The sequence below is a fragment of the Vipera ursinii genome (genome assembly GCF_947247035.1).
Source record: "Vipera ursinii genome assembly, chromosome: Z".
NCBI classification, from domain to species: Eukaryota; Metazoa; Chordata; class Lepidosauria; order Squamata; family Viperidae; genus Vipera; species Vipera ursinii.
In genome coordinates, this window is record NC_139517.1 from 96,570,128 (window position 1) to 96,594,751 (window position 24,624).

Genomic DNA, 24,624 nt, shown 5'->3' on the forward strand with positions numbered 1-24,624 from the left:
ATTTCTAAAGACTGTCATATATTAGGTGAGATTCTGAAGCAAGATAAAACTAGGTGCCTTTGGGCCTTTCACTCTGTCACTCAGTCTACATAACTAGTTGTTTTTTGTGAGGAAAAAAGGAGAAGGAAGGAGTATTAGGTATGATTGCTGTCTTGAATTGCTTACAAAAACAATAAAGGTATTATAGATTTAAATAAATAATTAAGCACATCAAGTATTATGTTTTATAACATATTGAAATTGAATTATTCATACTTTGCTACCAACCATTTAGAATTTGAAGTACTTGTTTACTAAGAATTATTTCTTCATCCAGTCTCAGCTAAGAATTGCTTCATTATCCCATATGATTTCTAAAGTAGCTGTACAGAATGGTGGAATAATGTAAAATAATATTTTGTAAACTTTTATAACTGGCTACAAAAATTCATCTGGGGAGAAAACAGTACAAATTCTAAATCTCTTCATTCAGCAATATTCTTTAGTTGTCACACTTATTTGTATTTGTAATATTAAAAATAAAGATGTGTTGCAAATAAATGCTGTCCTTGTAAAAAGATCCTACAAAACATGTTGCATATACACGTGCTGAGACTTGTAAATAAGAAGTTTGCCCTATGGGATTGAAAAGTGTCAGGAATAAGACAAAACAGATGATGCTGTCTATTTGATTGAATGCAAATTAGCTGAGTGTTCCAAAATCATTTCTTGCAAGCTGCTAATACAGATGCAATTATTAATATAGTGGAAGCTAGATGCAAAGAATATTTTATTATGTCTAAGTCAGCAGCAGTATTAAAATGGATCTCTTTATTAAAAAAAGGAATGAACACTCCAGCTACCATTTTAGTAGCAAAATTAATCAGCAATCTTTTGCTGAGCTCACAGTAACTGAAAGGTCAAAACTATTGCTGGTATGAAAGCTGGAAAATTCTTCAGTCTTCATAAATTAAAGACCCTGAAAATTATGTAGAATATTACTTTACTAAATTCACTGGAAATTTTTTAAGATGGATTTCTCATGGGTGTGTGTTTGTGTTTGTGTGATTAGACAATTATTTCACATACTTTCACTTGTCATGGGTACTTTTATATTCCAAACACAAAACAGAAACTATGCTCTGATAATAGCCAGTTCTGTAAATCTTAGTACTATCAGTACTATGAATGTTTAAATGGTCCTAGCTAGTATACAATCTCCATTTCTGTTATATAATACTTTTGATAGAAATTGAATTAAAATTATTACAGAGAAGCAGCTAAACCTTTAAACTCTAATATACCTTCTTGTGGATCCTCTATCAAAATGTGTTGACAGCTTTTCTTCAGCATTATTATAGCAAGGCAAATATTCCTTCCAAAACATTTAGTTCTTCTTGCCTCTTTTTTTCTATTTTTTCCCCAAACATCCTATAATTTCTCAGGATACACACATTTGGTATTTTGGGATGGAATGGGGAGGAGACTATTTTAAGACTGATTTCCCCCCCCTCAAAAAAACCCTTTTAAAATAATTCTGCTATTCTGAGATTGTCACATAATTCATATCTTCCTCTATACAATGGAAATAATATCTGGATGAAAAATGGATATACTTGTATGTTATTTCTAAAAGATTTTGTCACAACTGCTTATTTTTAGATATCTTCTGCCGTTGGTTATCTGTTTAATGTATAAATAATGAATGTTCAACATTTACAGTCCAAAGTTAATTTAAATTATTGAAATTTGAACTTTTAGCCTAAACTACTTATTTAAAAACATACAGTTGAAGTTTAGCAAAATAATTATTCTATTATTTCATCTACAGTAGTGGCCAAAATTGTGGAAAACTTTTGGGAAAGTTTCCACCAATGTTTCTTCTAATTTCTTTATAACTGTAGCCTTGTTCACTTAATAATATTATTTTACATCGCTTTCTGGGCAACCAATCAACTCTTTGCACCATTACTTTAATTTTATTACATTTTACAAGCTTACTAAATGAAAGAGAAAAAAACCCCAACCAACTTGATAGCGATCACATAACACCCTGACAAATGTCCTCCTCTCAGCTTCAATACATGACATTAATAACTGAATCTTACTGTGATCTGATTGGCTCATTGCCAAAACAAGATGACACCTGATTGGCTCTCTAAACACTCATGCTCATTGGCTACAATAAGATGAAGGAAAACTACCTGATATCAACCTAAGCAAGTTGTGCTTCCTTTTTCTGGTTATTTGGCTATAGCTTTTCATAGAATACAGATAATTGAATAAACTTTGTTACATTACATTCTTGATTAAATTATCTTTCCATTGATATATAATTTTATAGTCATCAAAAATACGCTTTTCCCGAAAGGTTTCCACAATTTTGCCCACTACTGTATATATGTTTGTAAACTTTTCTTTGTTAAAGCACTTGTTAAGTTAATCTGAATCTTTATTTTAAAAATAGCTTTAAATTAGTAACATTTAAGAGATGTTACTATTACTAAATTAGTAGCATCATAATAGAGGAATACATCCATTCATTCAGCAAACATTCAAAGCTATAATGCTGCTGATTGAAGCGAGCCTGAAATTCTAGCTATTGTAGCACGTGCAGTCATGTAAACAAAATAAGGCACTTGTTGCAGTGTTCCATGGTGACATGTTTGCTATTTCCAAACTTCCATGAGAGTTTCTAACAAAGTCAATGGGGAGGTGGCAGGGAAAATCTTGAGTCACTTGGGTAAGTCTTCTCCTAGCCATTCTGTGCTTGCGTGCATGACATCTGCCCTTTTCTGTTTGCTCACACCCATGCTCGTATTGTGTTCTCTTCCCCCCCTTTGATTTCATTCACACAAACACACACACAAACACTGCATCCAATGTCATTCCCTTGTTCTTCTTGCTCATGCCTCATTCCACAGTGCCCTTTCTCCAATTTATGCATGCTCTGTGCTGGGCCTTCCAGAATCTCCCTCCCTGTGGCAAACTCCTTACCTGCTTCGTTTTAACTACAGATAGTTCTTGACTTACAACCACAGTTGAGCCCAACGTTTCTGTTAATCAAGATAGTTGTTAAGTGAATTTTGCCCCATTTATGACCTTTTGTTTTTGTGCCACCCTATGTGAATCCTTGTTATGCTCACAAGGACAAACCCCTCTTCCAAGAAACAGGCAGGAACCGCAAGAAAAAAACCAACTCCTTTTATTCTCACAATCCTGAGAATGTCTGTGGGCAAACAATGTCCAAAGCAAACAAACAGTCCACAGAAACTTGATCCTCAACATGAACAGTTGCCTTCGGCAACCCTCACCTCCCACACCTTCCCTTTTATAATTCAGCCAAGGCATGGCTTCCTAATGCCTTCTCCTTTGCCTTTGGAGCCACCCCAAGGATTCCGATTACTTTCTCAGTCCCGCCATCAGTTTACGGATGATGCGCTGATGATAGGCAGATTTTTACGTCTAGGGCTTTCATCAATCTGGAAAACCTACTGAACATGCGAATGGTGGTGCGGGCTGACGGCAAGCCACGAAATGCCATGGTTTGGTCAGCATGTCCACCACCACAAATACCATTGTGAAGCTAGAAGACGGGGGCAAGTCCATCAAGAAGTCCATGGACACTGCCCCCCAGGGTCTTTCGGGCGTCAGCAAGGGCTGAAGTAGACCTTGTAGGGCCCCCATTGTTGACATGGCCTGCCTACACTTTATACAAGACATGACGTAGACCTGGATGTTGTGTCATACTCGGGCCCACCAGAATGTATGGGAGACCAAACTCAGAGTCTTGAACAGGCCAAAATGCCCCACTGCCAGATTATCGTGACATTGGCTGAGAATGAGCCCTCTGAGTGGCCCTCCTGGAACGTAGAGCCGATCACAGTATGTCAGAAGTCCATCCATGATGGTCCAGGGGGAGTCTGGTACCAACTCCCCCTTCATTGAGCCACCCATGCATCATGCTGCTGTGCCTCCCAAATCTGAGCCCGTACATCTACTGGCTCCCAAACTGCAGAGCAAGACTCTATGGGGAGAACTGTTCTGGGCAGAAGCTTGTCTTCTGTACAGGAATATTATGGCTTCCTTGACAGAACATCTGCTCTTTGGTTGCGACTGCATGGTATGTAGGAGATGCGGAAATTAAACCTAGCGAAGAAGAGAGACCACCGAATCTGTTGTTGGTTCAATTTCTGGATGATCTGCAAGCTTTCCAGATTCTTGTGATCCGTCCGGACTTCAATTTGATGCCGAACCCCTTCCAAATGATGCCTCCAGGCCTCAAATGCTACTTTGATGGCCAGTAGCTCCTTCTCCCAGATGGTGTAGTTGTGCTCGGCTGGATTCAGTTTCCGTGAGTACTATGCACAAGGAAAGAGGGTCCTGCCAGGCGCATTAGCCTGGAGTAACACCGCTCCAATGGCAATGTCGGAGGTATATTGCTTCCATGACAAACGGCCGTTGTGGGTCAGGATGTTTCAAGATGGGTTCCTTCATGAAGGCTTCCTTTAAAACCTGGAAAGCCTGTTGCTCTGGGGTATCCCAATGAAACAGGGTCATTTTCTGCAGGAGCCGAGTGAGGGGCTCAGTCATGGAAGCAAAACCGGGAATGAAGATTCTATAGTAGTTGGCGAAACCAAGGAGTCACTGGACATCTTTAACACGTGGGGGTTGCCAACTACGCAGAGACTCAACCTTATTCAGTTCCATGGCGATGCCCTAAGGAGAAACGTGATGTCCTAGGAAATCAAAATGGTAATTTGATAGAATTGGCATTTCTCCAGTTTGGCATACAAACGATGAACTCGGAGTCATTGCAGGACCTGAGAGAGATGCTGATGGTGAAGCCCCTGAGCTTCGGATAGCCCAAAACCTCCAATCCTTTCGCCGCGGCCTCAAAACACTCCTGTTCCACCAGGCCGACCTAGACTGACAGGCATTTTATTTAATTTATATTTAGTATTTTTAATTTATCTCTTAAATTCTCTAATTTAATTTATTGCACAGATGTTCTCAATTTTATTTCTATCTTGATCTCTGTACTTATTATATGTTTTGCTGTTAGCCGCCCTGAGTCCTTCGGGAGATAGGGCGGGATATAAATCCCATCAATAAATAAATAAATAAATCTCCCATGAAGGGGAATAGATCAGAATGTCACTAAATAGATCCCAACAAACTGATCTAACATATCCTGGAATATGTTGTTCATGAAGTGTTGAAAAACGGCAGGTGCGTTGGTCAGCCCAAGCGGCATCACTGTATACTCAAACTGCCTGTAGTGGGTGCCAAGCGCTGTCTTCCATTCATCACCCGACCGAATCCTAATGAGATTGTAGGCTCCTTTCAAGTCCAATTTTGCCTCTCGGAGCTGTTCCAGAAGTTTGGGGATGAGGGGCAGTGGGTATCAATTACATACCGTTGTTGTTGTTAGATGCAAAGTCGTGTCTGACCCATTGCGACCTGATGGACAACATTTCTCCAGGCCTTCCTGTCCTCTACCATCTTCTGGAGTCCATTTAAGCTCATGCCTACTGCTTCAGTAACTCCAATCAGCCACCTCATTCTCTGTCGTCCCCTTCTTCTCTTGCCCTCAATCGTTCCCAGCATTAGGCTCTTCTCCAGTGAGTCCTTCCTTCTCATTAGGTGGCCAAAGTATTTGAGCTTTAGCTTCAGGATCTGGCCTTCTAAAGAGCAGTCAGGGTTGATCTCCTCTAGGACTGACCGGTTTGATTGCTTTGCAGTTAAAGGACTCGCAAGAGTCTTCTCCAGCACCATAGCTCAAAGGCCTTAATTCTTTGGCGCTCGGCCTTTCTTATGGTCCAACTTTCACTGCCATACATTGCAACTGGGAAGACCATAGCCTTGACTATACGCACTTTTGTTGACAGGGTGATGTCTCTGCTTTTTAGTGTGCTGTCTAGATTTGTCATGGCTTTCCTCCCGAGGAGCAAGTGTCTTTTAATTTCTTGGCTACAGTCCCCATCTGCAGTGATCTTGGAGCCCAGGCAAGTAAAATCTGTCACTACCTCCATTTCTTCCCCATCTATTTGTCAGGAATTGAGAGGGCCAGATGCCACAATCATGGTTTTCTTAATGTTAAGTTTTTGCACTCTCCTTCTTCACCCGCAACAAGAGGCTCTTTAGTTCTTCTTCACTTTCTGCCATTAGAGTGGTATCATCTGCATATCTTAGGTTGTTGATATTTCTTCCGGCAATCTTAATTTCAACTTTTGATTCATCTAGTCCTGCCTTTCTCATGATGTGCTCTGCATATAAGTTAAATAGGCAGGGCAACAGTATACAACCTTGCCAGAATCCTTTCCCAATTTTGAACCAGTCAGTGGTTCCATGTCCAGTTCTTACTGTTGCTTCTTGGCCCACATATAGGTTTCTCAAGAGACAAATAAGATCGTCTGGTACGCCCATCTCTTTAAGAACTTGCCACATTTTTTTAAAAAAAATTCCATTTATATCCTGCCCTTTTCCGAAGACTCAGGGCGGCTTACAAGCTTAGCAGTAGCCTTCATTCTATGTATATGCCTGATTATTAGGGCTTTCACACACACCCCCCCAAGCGGCATTATTACAAAGTCAGCTTAATTGCCCCCAACAATCTGGGTCCTCATTTGTTATGATCCACACAATCAAAGGCTTTAGCATAGTCAATGAAGCAGAAGTAGATGTTTTTCTGGAACTCTCTAGCTTTCTCCAGGGACGCGGTGGCTCAGTGGGTTAGGACGCTGAACTTGTTGATCGGAAGGTCGGCAGTTTGGCGGGTCGAATCCCGAGTGCCGCGTAGCAGAGTGAGCGCCTGTTACTTGTCCCAGCTTCTGCCAACCTAGCAGTTCGAAAGCACATAAAAATGCAAGTAGAAAAATAGGGACCACTATGGTGGGAAGGTAAAAGCGTTCCGTGTGCCTTTGGCATCTAGTCATGCCGGCCACATGACCACGGAGACGTCCTCGGACAAGCGCTGGCTCTTTGGCTTTGAAACGGAGATGAGCACCGCCCCCTAGAGTCGGAAACGACTAGCACGCATGTGCGGGGGAACCTTTACCTTTACCTTTACCTAGCTTTCTCCATGATCCAGCGTATGTTGGCAATTTGATCTCTAGTTCCTCTGCCTCTTCGAACTCCTGCCTGTACTTCTGGTAGTTCTCGATCCACATACTGCTGGAGTCTAGCTTGTAAGATTTTAAACATAACTTTACTAGCATGAGAAAAGAGTGCAATGGTGCGATAGTTTGAACATTCTTTGTTGCTCAGCTTTTCTAAGGCCCACTTCACTTCACATTCTAGGATGTCTGGCTCAAGGTCAGTGACCAACTCACTGTGATTATCAGGGACATTAAGCTCATTCTTGTATAGTTCTTCTGTGTAATTTTGCCACCTCTTCTTAATCTCTTTTGCCTCTGTTAGGTCCCTGCCATTTTGGTCCTTTATCATGCCCATTTTTGCATGAAACGTTCCCTTCATCTCTCCAATTTTCTTGAAAAGATCTCTTGTCCTCCCTATTATATTGTTTTCTTCTATTTCTTTGCACTGTTCATTTAAGAAGGCATTCTTATCTCTTCTAGCTATTCTCTGGAATTCTGCATTCAATTGGCCATATCTTTCTTTTTCTCCCTTGCCTTTCGCTTCCCTCCTTTCCTCAGCTATTTGAAAGCTTCATCAGACAGCCATTTTGCTTTCTTGCATTTCTTTTTCTTTGGAATGGTTTTAGTTGCTATTTCTTGTACAATGTTGCGAACCTCTGTCCGTAGTTCTTCAGGCACTCTATCAGATCTAATTCCTTAAATCTATTTGTCACCTCTACTGTATATTCAACAGGGATATGATTTAATTCATACCTGAGTGGCCTAGTGCTTTTCCCTACTTTCTTCAGTTTAAGCCTAAACTTTGCAATGAGAAGCTCATGGTCTGAGCCACAGTCAGCTCCTGGTCTTGTTTTTACTGACTGTATAGAGCTTCTCCATCTTTGGCTGCAGAGCACATAGTCAATCTGATTTCTGTGTTGACCGTCTGGTGATGTCCATGTGTAGAGCCGTCCGAATGGATCCCTCCACATCACAAAACAACATACCGTAATGGCATTCAATTTTTGATAGTCACAGCAAAGCCTCAATTTTTCAGACTTCTTTGTTACAAAAAGCATTGGTGCGGACACTGGGGAAGACAAGGGCTGAATAAAACCCCGAGCCAAATTTTTGTCTAGAAAGTGCCACAACACGGCCAACTCAGGATCCAACATGGAATACAAATGCCCCACTGGAAGAGACAGATCAGGAACAAAGTGGATGGGGCAGTCATATGGCCTATGCGGGGTCAATTGATTCGCCTCAGTCTCACTGAACACATCAGCATGTCGCCAGTTCGGAGGGCAGGGAGACCCCTGGGAGACTCACAGCTTGGCCAGCACAGACTTGGCGGGTGTGGTCCACATACTGTAAGCTTGGAAAGGTGACCAAGTTGTGAAACCAATAAATCTGCGGGTCATGCGTCCAGAGCCACGCCAAACCCAAGACCATGGGGAAATGCAGATCAGAGGTTATGTAAAACTGAATAGCCTCCTCATGCGAGCTGATGGTCATACCCAATGGTTGCATGGCATCCTTAATTGGCCCAGACAGGAGCACTCAGCCATCAATAGTCTCTACTAACAGAAGCAGTTCCATCAGGCATTGGGGAACAGCCCATTTGGCCATTAATACTGCATCCATAAAGTCTATATGTAGTGGCCCCAAAGCATGTACTGGAATCCCCTGTGGCTTCCCGGGGAGGATCAATTGTGTTGCCAGTATTAAATGCTGTGGAGGTCCACATGCAGCATCTGAAAGACGTTGCTCAGTGTTTGGGGAAGCCCAACCCAAAACGTCTTTTAGGTTGGGCTCTGGGCATTTTTGACAGATGAGGTTGCTTTTGCAGGGCAGGCTGATGCCCCTTGTTGCTTCTTGGGACAGAAGATAGCCAAATGCCCAGGGTCCCCACAACCCCCCCCGAATGTCTTTTCATTTCTGCTACCAATAGGTGAGGTCTGGCAGCACCTAACTCCACAGGCTCTTCCCATAGAACTGGAGTTTCACACATAACTGGGGCCACCCAGGGCTCTGGGGTGGCATGACTCCTATGCTGCTGCAGCCAAGCGTCGATCCGCAAACAGAAATGGATCAACCCATTGAGGTCTGGGGGAACATCGATAAGGGCCAGCTTGTCCAACAGCTCCTCCAAGCCATCCTGGAAAGCATCCTTGAGTGCAGCTTTGTTCCTGGCTGAATCCTGGCTAAGCAGCTGAATCTCACTGATATATCCGTGTAAAAGGCGTTGGCCTTGCCTCAGAGCTTTCAGGTGTCGGGTGGCGGTCTGCGTCTTAATGGGGTCTTCATTCATAAGATGCATATAGTCACAATCCCTCTCCCCCAAATTATCCAACAATGGACTAGGCTGGGCTAGCAGGAGTGTGCCGCAATGAGCTGCAGCACCAGAGAGGAGGCTGTTCATAAACCCCACTTTATCATGGTCAGTGGGGACGTCAGCTCCTCTCAGGCTGATAAAGAGCTGGCATTGGCCCCCAAAAGCTGGAAACATCTCTGGAGCGCCATCAAATTTGTCAGGCACTGCAACTGGACACTTTCTTCGGGGTTGTGGAGCGGCAGAAGCAGAGGCTTGAAGCTGAGCAACTTGAGCTGCCAACAAAGCCAGCTGCTGGAAGAGCTAAGCATTCTCTGCACGTAAGTGCTCCATGGTAATAGGGGGTAGAAGGCCGAAGGCAAACTGTTCTGTCCCAGCCTACGTGAGTCCTTGTTGTGGTCACAAGGAAAAACCCCTCTTCCAAGAAAAAACCAACCCCTTTTATTCTCAGACTTGAGTCAATGTCCAAGGTTAACAAACACAGTCCACAGAAATTCGATCCTCAACACGAATGGTTGCCTTCGGCAACTAGCACCTCCCACACCTTCCCTTTTATAATTCAGCCAAGGCGTGGCTTCCTAATGCCTTCTCCTTTGCCTTTGAAGCCGCCCCATTGCATTCCTCTGTCCTACTTTCTTCTCTTGCCTGCATTTTCGTGCATCCTGGATTTGTCCCAACTGTTCTTCATCATTGTCCAACTCAGGCTCCCAGCACAGTTGTGTCTCAGCCTGAGTGCGAGTAGAGGGCCAGGCTCCTCATTGACTGTAAGTCTTGAAGCTCCTCAGAGCCTTCCTCTGACTCTGATGTCACTCCAGGCCCCCCCTCCTCATCTGATTCCTCAGACTCAGCTGCTGGATCCACTGGCTGGTGAGGAATCACAACACCTTTCTTGACACATTTGTTAAGTAAATCACTGCAGTTGTTAAATTAGTAATACAATTGTTAAGTGAATCTGGTTTCCCATTGACTCTGCTCATCAGAAGGTTGCAAAATGTGATCACACGACCCCAGGACACTGCAAATGTCATAAAAACATGTCAGTTGCCAAACGTCTGAAGTTTGATAATGTGATCTTGGGGATGATGCAGCAACAGTCATAAATGTGAAAAACAATCAATGCAATGCCATTGTAACAATCACAAAATGAATGGCTGTAAGTCAAGGACTACCTGCATATCTGCTTTCTGTTTTACAACCTGTAGTTCTCGAAATTATGACCTAGACTGTTTGGAGTGCAGTCGCTATATGATGTGGTGATGTGCTTTATAACTACATTGGTTAGCAATAGCAATTCTTGTCTCAATTCCCATGATAATTTGAGGACTACCTTTTGTTTTATAGTTTTATAGTTCTTGTTGCATATAAAGTTTTCAAGGCAAAAGATTCAAAATACACAAAACTCCACATACACTCAGTGGAATTTGTAAACCTTTGAACCACAAAATCAATTTCATCTTTTATAAAAGATACATTTAGGAACAAGCTAAGATATATATAAATTGTTCCCAGATTTTAACAAAGCTCCCAGATTTTTCTACATTTAGAAAATATATTTTTAAACCAGCTACAAAGTCAAAAAATATTTCTATAACCTGGGAGAGTTAATTATAACAAGCTTAAAACTATACTTAATTGTAAACTATATGGAAAGAAATCATTTTTAGCAGCAAGAAAAGTAAAAATCAAGTAATTGGTTCTTTCTCTTTCTGCATATAAATACCTGATTGTTCAAATCAGACATCTACTTTTATTTTCTGTGGTTTTTATTCAGAAATGCAATGTCAAAATTACATTAATATTTGATTTTCCTCTTAAAAATAAAAAAAATGAACTTGTAAAAAAATTCTAAATAAATAAGAATTTCACTGCTATGCTCCAATAAACATTCTAATATACACTTTCAGGCTATTAGTCTTTTGCAACAATGTAAATATAATAAATTGACAAGTACAAGCTCTTCAGAGTATTGTTCTGACTGAATAAAAAAGGGTAATTTGATTTAAATAATTCAATGAGGCATTCAAATAAGAATAAAAATTATGATCTTCTTAGAAGTCATTCACATTCAGAAAATGAACTCTACAAATTTTCTTAGGCAGAAACTGCAAAAGCCATTGCACTGTTAGAAAAAATAACTAGAGTACTGAGTGAAGTAAGCAAGTGAATATGGCAGAGTTACATTTCAGAATATGATAAAAAAAACAAGGCCCAATTTCTATGTTTACCACTTAAATTCATGGAGACATGAGTATAAATGGACTATTAGACAGTCAGTTTTTTTCCACTGAGCAAAGGATACAAGTAATCTGTTTGGATTTTATATATATTTATTACACAGGAATTATGTTTTCATTAAATCCTTATTCAATCACAAAGTATTTTTTCTGCCATTATCATTCCACTTTTATCTTGTGTAAAATGATAATTTAAATATATATTTAAGTTTTCCAAAATTGGTAGCCAATTTTCTTTTACAATTATATGGTACAATTTTGTAATTATGCTGCATGGGCTCTTGGCACATGTAGCAGAACAGGATACAAATAAATAATTAGTACCATACCTAGTGTAACAGTAGAGGATTTTGTTGTTGTTGTTGATTTTGAAACATCTCCAGTTTTTGAAAAATTTGAACAAAAGTAGTAGTAGATCTGCATTAACTATAATACATTAACTGCATGATTAGGAAATATATATGGAATATTACTTTCCCATTCTGTAGCTTTGAAAATAAATTACGCTGTAATTTATGTCATAATTTTTTCTTCCTGCATAGCCTGCTATACAGTTAACTAAAACAGCAGGAAAATACAATAAAAACAAAATATTAATAAGGAAATGATATAGGCACAGGAATTAATTGTTAGGCATGCAGTAGCACACAGATAAGATTAAAAAGGTATTTTAAAAATTATATTAATACATACTATATTTTAGGCCATAAGTGATTATTGTTTGTTGCATACTTTCAAGGGCTACTGTCCATTTTCTCTCATATTTGACTACCAAAACCCCTAGATTTTAAATAATCATTAATGGTATATATATATATATATATATATATATATATATATATATATATATATATATATATATATATATATATATATATATATATATATACAGTATTGAAAAACAATAATCAAAACAAAACAAACTGGGACCCCAATTAGAGCTATCAGAGCTATCAGGCCAGGCCGGACTGCTGGAATAGGTAAGTCTTTAAGTCGCGCCGGAAGGTGCGGAGGTCGGGGGCCATCCGGATTTCAGTTGGTAAGCAGTTCCAGAGGGCTGGCGCACCCACTGAGAATGCCCTCCCCCTGGGGGCCACCAGCCGACATTCCTTGAGCGGTGGCACCCTGAGGAGGCCCTCTCTGTGGGAGCGCACAGGGCGGTGGGGTGTTGACATTGGCAGAAGGTGCTCCCGTAGGTAGTCCGGACCCATGCCATGTAGGGCTTTGTATGTCATTGTTAGCACCTTGAACTTCACTCGGAAGGCAACTGGAAGCCAGTGCAGCGCACGGAGGAGAGGTGTGATATGGGAGTATCGGGAGGCTCCCAAAAGTGTCCGTGCCGCTGCACTTTGCACCAGTTGAAGCATATATGTATATGTATATATATATATATATGTATATGTGTATATATATATATATATATATATATATATATATATATATATATATACACTGTATTTGTAAGCATTATATTTTGTAGCAATTATCAGTTCATGAGAAAGTTTCTGAACAGAAATAGCCATATCTATTTTTTTCAATAATGTTATTCTTAAAATTAATTTGTGTTAATAACCAAACTTTGCAATTACAGAATGTTAATAGAAAGAAATTGCACTACAATTTGTATGTAAACTTATTTATAATTCTATTTCTAGCATAAGGAATCTTGAACAAATCAGTTAGTCTAAAAAGGTGAATCCAAATGTACTTTTTAGCTATCAAACATAACATATAAAGGTGCTGTGACTAAGAGAACATTGGTTCGGCTTCCCTAACTATAGAAGATTATTGGCCATAATAATAGGATTATATGCAGATAAATCTTATGAACTAATCCAGGATAAGAATGTTTATGCCCTATTGAAATACTAACAATGAATATGTGGAACAGAAATATAGAAATAACTGGTACATTGGAAATTGTACAACCTAATATTGTATAATTGAGCGCTCCAATTGATAATTTGTGTACAAGACAAAAACTTTGGAAAAAGCAACTCATATGGGAGATGGTTTGAACTATGGTCTATCTTTTATTGCTAAATGAGAAAATAAGGTCATGTTAATTAGAAATGTACATAAAGTGCATTTTTAAAATATATTTTGAATATATACATGATATGACCATATTAGCAACCCTAGGACCGAAATTGTCATGAGGACTAGTGAGCTCTCTATTCAAATTCAAAGGGTTTACAGTAGGGTAAAGTGATAGTAGGCAACAGTGTGGATTCAGCAGCATTTAAGAAGATGCCATTTATTTGACATAATTGTCCTACTCTTCTACTGCAATTGTTAAAGTAGATAGAGAATTCAAATCCAAATCTCCACTCAGCCATAAACACTCTGAGCGATGTTGGTCTTAACACTATCTCTTTTCAGCTACTTAGTTCATAGAACTATGGTTATAATAATATTGGTGAGGAGGATTATATAACATTCCTGAAATTTCTCGGGGAAAAAGTAGGACATAATATTTGAAAATTAAGAGGCTTCCGGTGGCGTCACGGCGCCGAAGACAGCCTTCCCGGGCTGCCCGCGGCTCAGCTGTTTGTTTTTTCGCCCGTAACAGCGCCGAACAGCTGTTCGGGCGAAATTGAAGCCCCCTCCTCGGGAGAAGAGGAGGGGGTGAGGCCCCAGGTAGGGGTTGAGTTCTCCGAGGCCGCCTGAGCTCGGAGCTTGGGCGGCTGAAGGATTGAACTCCCCCGAAGCCTGGGTTGCTCCCAGCTGGTCGGCGTGTCTGCTCTGAACTTCTTGGAGCAGAGCCAGGCGTCTGTGAACCATCCCTGCCTGAAGAAAGGACTATGATTTAAAGGAGCAGGCAGAGCGATACAAGAGATAAAGGTGAAGAGGCTTATTTTATTATACTCTCTAACTACTTGAACTTTTTAAACTCTAAGTGAAAGTGCGTCATATTTGAGGATTAAAAGATGGCGGCGAAACCTCCCCCTAAAACTCTTCGGAGTGGTGGATCCTCGCCAGTGCAACAATCATCTTTACAGGCGTTGCACCCTTCTGAAGCGCTGACAGCGAAGGAGTTTCGAGATGCTGTGGATAAACTTTTGGACTCAATTAATCAATCAATGGCTGACAAATTTGCGCAGATGGAGGAGAAATTGGAGAAACTGGAGGAGAGAATGGAAGAGAGGATGGAACAGAAGCTTAGCGTGATGAAGGTAGACATTTTGTCTTCAGTGCATAAAGTGGCGGAATGTGTGGAAGAATTAGATGAAAAGATGGATGATTTGGCTCAAAGGAATGCTATATTAGAAGTTAAAGTAAGAGAGAATGAAAATGTAAGAGACAAACTGGAGAAGGACTTAAGTTTAGCCCAATTTTACCAGATGCAGTTTGCTGTCAGAATCAGAGGTTTAAAAGAGGATACTAAAGAAGATTTGAAGCAGCTGATCTCTGAGGCTTTTGAAGAAGTATTAAACCTGCCAGCATCTGATATAAGAGCAGCTATGGATAAAGTGTTTCGGGTGAATTCATGGATTGCCAGACAGAGGAAGTTGCCTAGAGATGTGGTGGTTTATTTTGCAAAAAGAGAGATCAGAGATCAAATTATACAAGCTGCCTATGATGTTAAAGTGGTGATTGCTGAACAAGAAGTTTTGGTTTTAAAAGAAATTCCTCCAAGGATTTTAAGGGGAAGGAAGGATTATACATTCCTCGTGCATGAGCTCAAGCAAAGAGATATAAGGTTCAGATGGGAGATTCCTCAGGGGCTGATGGTGATGCATGAAGGTAAAAGGTACCGGTTGATTACTGTGAAGCAAGCGCGTGATTTCTACAATAATGTCCTAAAAGCAACCCCATTAACGCTCCTGGAAGCTGGAAAAGGATCTGGAGAAGAAGAACAACAAGAGGAGGAAACAGAGGAAAGTGGTGTGGGAGGAGATCAAGTTACAACTTCTTTGGATGATCCTAGAGAGCAAAGAGTGACGCGTGCTGCTTTAAAACGAGCAAAGAAAATAATAGAACAAGATCAGCAAAAGACTTCAGTTTCTTCGCAACGTACATACAGTCAAGCTGTGGGAGGGGCACGGCCTAAAGAAGTTAGTCCTATCAAGGCTGTGGTCCAAGGGCTTCTGGATGATATGCATGGCAACTAAATTTTTAACTTGGAATGTTAATGGACTAAATTCACCGCAGAAGAGGAAGAAAGTTTTTCAATATTTAAAGCAATTTAAGATAGATGTTATATGCTTGCAAGAAACGCATATTAGAGTTTTGGATCAAAAGTATTTACTGAACTCGAGACTGGGTACGCATTTTGTTGCCTCTGCAGAGAATAAGAAAAATGGAGTAGTTGTTTATGTTAAAAGTGCCTTAACAGCAGACTTAATTGAAGCAGATAAGCATGGAAGATATGTTATGATTGAGCTGCTGTTAGAAGGTAAAAAGATGCTTCTAGTTGGACTATATGCACCTAACCAACAACAAGTTGATTTTTTTAGCTTACTTCATACAAAGCTTACCCAGTTGGATTATAAATCTTTTATTATTATGGGAGATTGGAATGGTGTTCTGGATGTACACTTGGATAAAGCTGGAGCTTTTAAGCGTATTCCAAGCCATGCCAGACTGCCTAAAACTTTTTTTGAATTGAAGGATGATCTCGAATTGCGAGATATATGGCGGGAGAGGCACCTGCAGGAGAAGGATTATACTTTTTATTCTGACAGACACCAATCTTTCTCAAGGATTGATTTTATTTTGTTGACTAATGATTTCTTTTTGAGAACTAAAAAAGTGAAGATATGTGCAAGAACTATTTCAGACCACAGTCCAGTTTGGTTGGAGATTGATAAGGAGAAAAGCGACAGGCGCTCGTGGCGCGTAAATGAGAACTTGTTTAGAGATCAGAGAAATGTGGAAGAATGTAAACAGCGGATGAAGGATTTTTTTGAGATTAATATGAATAAGGGTACCTCTATGGATATGGTTTGGGATGCTAGTAAGGCCTATATGAGAGGTGTGTTGATATATATGAATAATAGACGTAGACGTGTAGTGGAAACTAGAAGGAAAGAACTGGAGAATGAAATAAAGGAAAAAGAAAGGGCTTTGATTTTGAATCCAGGGGACGTGAAGATTAAAGAGGCTATTAGGTTGTTAAGAGGACAATTTGATAAATTAATGGCAGACCAAGTGGCAACCAATCTGCGGTTTGCTAGGCATAATACTTTTTGCAACGCTAATAAACCAGGCAGATGGTTAGCCTATAGACTGAGGAAGAAACAAAGGGCCTCTAATATAGACAAGATTGAATATAAAGGAAGGGTCGTGTTTCAACAGAATCTTATTAAGGATGCTTTTGTGGATTTTTACTCGAAATTATATACCAAAGAGGAAATTGAGGTAAAAGACATTGATAAATATTTGGAGAATGCTAATATTCCGGTCCTTACGCAAGCACAAAGAGAGGGGATTAATCAACTGATCACAGAAGAAGAAATCCTTACAGCAATTAAGGATTTGAAGGTTGATAAGGCGCCCGGTACAGATGGCTTGTCTGCGGCTTTTTATAAAAATTTACAATTTGAGATGATAAAACCGTTAAAGGAACTGTTCCAGACAATCCAGAGGGGGGGAAAGGTGCCACCGTCTTGGAGAACAGCTTTTATCTCATTGATTCCGAAGGAAGATCAGGATGCTACTCAAGTTAAAAATTATAGACCGATTTCGCTTTTAAATACAGATTATAAGATATTTGCTAAGGTTTTGGCTAATAGACTGATGAGGGTTCTGCAACAGGTGATTCATGGGGATCAAACGGGGTTTATTAGTGGTAGGCAAATGAAAAATAATGTTAGACATATAGTTGATGTGTTAGAGTATTTGGAAAGGCACAACCAGATCTCTGCAGCGCTAATCTTTTTAGATGCTGAAAAGGCTTTTGATCAATTGAATTGGCAATTTCTGTTGAGAATGTTAGATAAAATGGATTTTGGGGAAAATTTCTTACAGCCGATTAGGGCATTATATCAAAAGCAAACTGCCCGAATCATAGTTAACAATAGTCTGACGGCAGTATGTAATATTGAGAAGGGCACAAGGCAAGGATGTCCGTTATCGCCCTTGTTATTTGTATTAACTTTAGAGATATTATTGAACAAGATTCGGAATTCGGAAAAAATTAAGGGGATACAAGTTGGAGACCAGGACTATAGATTGAGAGCATTTGCAGATGATCTGGTTGTTACAGTGACCCAGCCAGAGAACTCTGTTGTGGACCTGATAGAGATAATAACACAATATGGGAAGGTTTCTGGATTTAAAGTAAACATACAGAAAACTAAAATTTTGGCTAGAAACATGACAGTTTCACAGAAGGCCTTCTTGGAAGGATTAACTGGATTTGAGATTGTTAAAAGGGTTAAATATTTGGGGGTAATTTTGTCGCCCTCGAATACAAAGCTATACAAAAATAATTATGAAAAATTGTGGGGGAAAATTCAAAAAGAATTGGAGAGTTGGCAAAAATTGCAATTGACTTTGTTGGGACGGATTGCAGCAGTGAAAATGAATGTCCTGCCCAAATTTTTATTTTTATTCCAAATGATACCGATTCTTAAGAAAGACTCTAATTTGGAGGAATGGCAGCGTGGTATCAATAAATTTGTGTGGGCAGGGAAAAAGCCACGAGTTAAACTTAAGATTATGCAGGATATTCGTGAGAGAGGTGGCCTTAAATTGCCTAATTTTAAATTATATTATGAAGCTGCTGCATTAGTAGGAATAAGTGATTGGATCAATTTGACGCAATCGAGGTTGTTAAATCTTGAGGGCCATGATTTGTTGTTTGGCTGGCATGCATATTTGTTGTATGATAAGAAGGTAGGTACTGTGTTTAGGACGCATATTTTAAGACAGGCATTGCTGAGAGTTTGGAAGAAGTATAGACATAAGCTAAGTTGTAAGATACCATTGTGGGCAATTCCAAAACACGCAATAGAAAATATACATGCTGGTTTCAAACACGATGAGACTACCTATAAGGAAATTTTAAGTTTGGAAAGGAATGTTTGGTGCTTGAAATCATATAGCTTCTTGCGAGAAGAGAAGGTTGTTCAAACATGGTTTCAATATACTCAGTTACGGGCCAGGTGGAAAGAAGACCAGAAAATTGGATTTGCAACGATTGATGAAAATCTGATAAAGCAAATTAGAAATCAGGGACCTGCACACATTAAACGGATATATCTTGCATTGATAGAGATTGATTCAGAAACAGAGCTTGTTAAGGACTGTATGATAAAATGGGCCCAAAATATCCAGGAAGTTATTACAATGGACATGTGGGAGAAGATTTGGGTGAGGAATGTGAAATTTACTCAAGCTCAAAATTTAAGAGAGAATTTTTATAAGATGTTTTATAGATGGCATCTAGATCCTAAAAAGCTTGCAAGTATGTACCCGAATTATCAGCCTAAGTGTTGGAGGTGCGGGGCTGAAGATGCAACATATTTTCACATATGGTGGACATGTAAAAAGGTTAAGGCCTTTTGGATTAAAATTTGGTGGAATATACAGAAGATCTTTAAAAGGAGGATAAAGTTTTGTCCGCAATTTTTTTTGTTGGGAATAATTGTTGATGCTACAGTGGTGGACTCCAAGTTGATGCTGAATTTAGTCACGGCAGCAAGACTTTTGATAGGACAATATTGGAAAAAAGAGGAGCTGCCGACTATAGAAGAATGGACTTTAAAGGTTTCCGACCTGGCAGAGATGGCGAAGATATCGGCTTATTTGAAAGATTACTCGCAAGAACGTTATATTTTGGAATGGAGAAAGTGGATTGAGTTTATCCAGAATAAGTATAGGGTTAAGAAGTTTTATTTAGCATTCGAATAAGTCTTCTTTCGAGTTTTTTCTTTTCTTTTCCTATTTTTTTTATATATATTTAATAATGTTAAGTTTTGTTTGTTCTTATATAAGTTAGAGAGTGATGGATTTTAGAATTTATGGTTGTTAGTATATGGTTGCTTATGATTGCTTTTATATATATATACCTTGTATTTAGCTCTGGGAAGTCCGGGGGGGGGGAGGGGGGTGGGGGGGAGGGAGGGGAGGGAAGAGGGAGGGGGGAAGGGGGGAGGGAAGGGGGGAGGGAAGAGGTAGGGGGGAGGTAGGGAGGGGAGGGTGGAGGGGGATGGGGGTTTTTAATGGAAAATTGTATTGTAAAACTTTTCAATAAAAAAAAAAAAAAAAAAAAAAAATATTTGAAAATTAATATGATACCTAATATAGTTCTAAGATGCTCAGTGCTTGGATTTGAAGACTTAGCATCAAAGCCATAACACCCGACATCAAACTGCTTGAGGCACATTTTATTTTAATTCCATTGCCTTGTGTTTGAAAGCTATATCTTCAGCACAGGAAGTAGCTTTCCATTATGCCAGTGGCTTAAAGAGACACATATGGAAAATTAATTAATTGTTATACACACCGAAATGCTTCTGATCTTCCTTTTAAAAATAAGAGCTGCTTTTCATGGGCCAGGAGATAGAAGTTATTTTGTAATATTAGTTTGTACAATTCCTAAAATCTACTTTTCAGACAAATGGTAAAACTGCTGTTGCTTGGGGAGGAACAAGAAAAGAATATACTGTCGGAATTATATTTTAAAGCAAATACAGTTATTCTTTGTTTCAAACCTTACATAATATTTCTGAACCTTTTTAATGCAAAACAAAGGCAGCACCTAACAAAATTATGAAGAATTATTCTAAAATTTATTTTAGTTTGTATTCACTATCTACCATTGATTGTTAATTACATTATATGGCTCTCAATTAAAAAAATGGAATGTCTGTTCATTTATTTTCATTACTATTCTAACTGGCAAATATGACTTTGCCATCTACACAGCAAATATTCTTGCATAGATGTGGAATGTGTTTCCAACACAGTGATACAAGTTTTGTAATGAATGTGCTCTTCAGCAGTTTGCCCACTCAAGCTATTCATGTTACAATTCTTAGGACTTCACTTTAGGACAAACTTGTCTGATGCAGATTTTGCTCAGTCTGTTATATTTAATTTTCTAAATGCAGTAGCTGATTAAATGTGATCAGAGCAAAGTGCAATAACAAGTCTACAATAGAAAGAAGAAATAATAAAAGTAATATGTCCAAGGCAATAGTTATTTGATACACTCAGGTAGATGGTCTATATAGCATGCAGAGTTTATACAATTTAGCATCTTTTTGGGAAGTCAAAAACATCATGGATATCCTGCAGAACTCATTATCAAAATGATTTTTCTGACTAGGAAGGGTTGGCAAATTCAGCTATAGTTCTTTGCTAAATATAGTTTATCATATAAAATCTTACATATTCTAACACGACAGCTTGACAATTCTCCAGTAAAAAGATGCACATCCAATTTGAAACTATAAAACTATGAGAATCACTGTGGTCCATTTTTCAAGACAGTGTTTAGTGCTATTGATATTAGATCCAAGACTCCAGGCTAGAAACCAGGAGTCTGTGAGTTTTAGTCTCATCTTAGGCATAAAAGCCAGTCGGGTGACCTTGGGCGAATAACTTTCTTTCAGTCAACCTACCACATAAGATTGTTGTGGGAAAATAAGAGGAGGAAAGATTATTAGTATGTTTGCCTCCTTGAGTTATGTATACAAATAATAAAGACAGGATATAAATAAATAAAATGTTATAATAGGTGTGCCTGTTTTTACTAGAATGTATGTCAACATAACTTTTTTTGAGGACAATACTTACAGTAAGTGACTAATAATGTGTCTGCATATTATGTTCCAAGCATCATCAATATAAATAACTTAGAAATTTGATAAAATCAGGCAGGAATTCACTAAGTTTGACTGGACATTTAATATTAAATATTTAAGTACCCCTTTTTCCCCAAATTGCTTCATCTCCAATCTTGCACTCTTAACCATTCCTCATAACTAAATATTCTGACTGGATAATTAGGAATTATAGTCCAAAGCATATAGAAGTATCAAGCTGCTATTTTTCAAAGGCATGGGTTTACATTTTTATTTATTTAAGAATATTTGCATGGCTGCCGACTCACTCTCAGTGATTCTGGGTAGCTTACAAAATAAGTTCTATATTAGTAGTTCAAGCTGCTATTAGTGTTTAATCTGCAAAGCAGAAATATTCTTAAATATTTTAAGAGCCATTCTGAAGAAAATGGAGTAGACTTGTTCTCTGTTGCTCCAAAGGGAAGTACAGAAATCAACTTGTAAGGAAAAAGAATTAATTTCTGAAAATTATAGAAGTAAGAACTGTGCAACTATAGGACAGATTTACTTGGAAGGAATGGACTTTCCTTACTTCTGCTAAGAAAGACTAAATATCATCTATAATAAACGTCTGAGTTATATCACAAATCATGTATTCAGTGAGTGGTAGATGCTCTCTAATGTCTTTTCAAATTCTTTAGTTATGTGGTTTATGTGTTTAAAAAGAAACCTTCCCCTCCAAATGCAAGAACTTGTACAGCAATGTTCTTTCAATATATATGGTATGGAGGAGCACAAAATTGACAAAGCATGATGAATGGTAAAACAATGCTGCCAAAACATTCACATGATCCTTGATGAAAGCAGCATCGTGAATTAGCCCAAAAGTAACATAAGCAGTTCAGATATGAAAACATGCACCCTCTGAATGAAGGGAATTATGTCCATTTGAAAAAGTTAGGGGCATTCTTCCAAGCATACTTGGGGATTTAAATCTGGTTCAATGATGGAACCTGACAAGTTAATGAGATCTAAGTGGTTTGTCAAAAGGGAGAAATTCAGCCATTGTTGGTACATACATACATTACTTTACCCATGAATCTCATTTCTTGAAAAGTTAAAGTACCTTTTTGAAGACTTACTCTATCTTAAAGCCAGAAGGGCTTTTGTCAACAAATCTAAGGATTTACTTAAATATAGCTAGCACAAACCAGTGTTCACTTTTGCCTTGAGTTAGCTCCTTTTTTCAGTTCTTTGCAAAAGAGGTTTCTTTTCTGGCAGAAATTATTGGCGAGCTTAATACAATCTAAAGTTTTGGCTTTACACTGCAATGGACATACAATTATTTTGTGGGTCTGTATTCCATAAAATATAAATGGAATTGTAATGCAAAATAATTAACAGTATTATCAATGTATATATGCCAACAATCACTGTTATTTAAATTAGAAAATAAATATCTAATTTTACATGTTTAACAATTACCTGATACTTGTTTTTCATTCCATCCACTTCACCCTATATTTAACACATAAGGTATTTTGCAGTTAGTAGAAATGAAAAGTACAGGGGAAGTTCCAGTTAAGCATTAGTTTCAAGGGACAGAGGCAAGCCCACACTTCACAGATGGCAGGCAAATCCAAGCTCTTAAAACTGAAAACTCCTTGACAAATATTAGGAACAAAATGAATGCATTGCCTTTATATTCTGTAGCAAGTACTCTTATTTACTAAAGACAGAGTATGCTGCTTTGGAAAACAATTTTGAAAGATGGAAAAGAAACCAAGGAGTATCTGCATATTAGTTTCAAACATACTCTCTTAACCTAAATTAAAATTAGATGTTACTGTAGTACTTGATTCTCCTGTATGGAAAAGGCAAATTGCTTTCAGTAAAGAATGTGAAGCATGATAAAGTCTAAAGAAATCTTTCTTCTTTCTCCTATTTTAATTAGCCTAAGTACCTTCTAAGAAACCCATTTTCATCTTTATGCAAGTAGTATATAACTTTGTTTTTGCTCGCAAAACTTTGTGCAAAGTATCACACATTTTTTTCACAAGTGATTATGAATTCATTACACTGTAACTAACATTGATTGCTCAAGTAATATTTACACAACATCCAGTGAAATCTGGAAATCTCTAGGAAAACAAATCACCTGTTCTAGATTATGCATTATGCAACACTAGATAAATAACTACTGAACACTGTTGTTTTAAGAAAAATGCTGAGCCAAATCAACTTATGTAGTTGGGTCCTGTCAATGGCTATAATATTTTTGACAGTAATTATACTGAGAGTCCTGGATTTATATGTGAAAATTTGCCCTATTGCTGTTTTAAAATGAAGATTCTATTCTAGCAGACTATATTCTTAAAAACTTTTTTCTATTTCAAAAAACATTGAAACACTGAAATTGTAATTTTATTATGCATCATCACACTAATATTAACTCTTAGTGACCAAATATACAGGACTCCTCCAAGATAATCTATCTCCAATCTGGCCCTTCAGGTCCTCAAATGGTGCACTCATCACCATGCAACTGAGTTATTCTAGATTAGTGAAATTAAAATGTGAAACAATTAAAGTTTATATTTCATTTTTTCAACCCCAGATTCTAGTGCCTTCTACAATAACCTGTTTGAATAACAGTCTTCAAAAGTACATATTCAAATAATATCTTTTTTAAAATTATTAAGAAAATCTTTCAGCAGAAGCAATGTTGGCTTTTTAATTCATATTATTGCCTTGTAACAGTGATGTTTATATATGTACTATTTCTAAAACATTTTCCATTTTTTAAAACTTTTCTTATAAAAAGGGAATATTTTAAAGAATGTGATGTTCCTTCAACAGCCACTTTTAGTGACAGAAAAGGCAAAAATCACTTGTGCCCCATATTAACAAATCTTCATTGACTTGCAAAATGGAATGGTGCTATTTTTTTAATAGCAGGCTATACATACAGCCTCAATCCTTTTCCATATTTTTCTCAAGCCATCGTATTTAAAATTAGACAAAGACATTAATAGTATGGTCCACCAGATACAAGTCAATCAATTAATCAATTTATTACACTCAAAGGCCAACACATAAATTAAGCATTCAAATAAAACAAAACTAAACAGAACCATCACAAGAGGACATAGCAATATATTACAATTAATGATGTATTCAATGGGTGACCAAGGTCTGCCTACTTTTACAGACAGTATATCAAAAACTAGCTAGCTTCAGAAAAGCTGAATCATACTGACCTG

At 38.3% G+C, this 24,624-nt stretch overlaps 1 protein-coding gene across 8 annotated transcripts in view; it reads right to left on the bottom strand.

Annotated features, from left to right (window-relative positions):
• Positions 1-24,624, bottom strand: part of PHF14 (PHD finger protein 14) — a 155,275-nt gene that overhangs the window by 40,028 nt on the left and 90,623 nt on the right. For 7 of the 8 annotated variants that reach the window (XR_014494244.1, XR_014494245.1, XR_014494246.1 and 4 more), the window contains one exon: positions 22,847-22,879. The exons of the other annotated variant lie outside the window; for it this stretch is intronic. Coding sequence is in view for 3 of the 7 variants with exons in the window: in XM_083377967.1 (XP_083234093.1) it covers positions 22,847-22,879 (33 nt within the window). In the remaining 4 variants the exon portion in view is untranslated. The remainder of the gene's footprint in view (positions 1-22,846; positions 22,880-24,624) is intronic. 8 annotated transcript variants of the gene reach the window in all.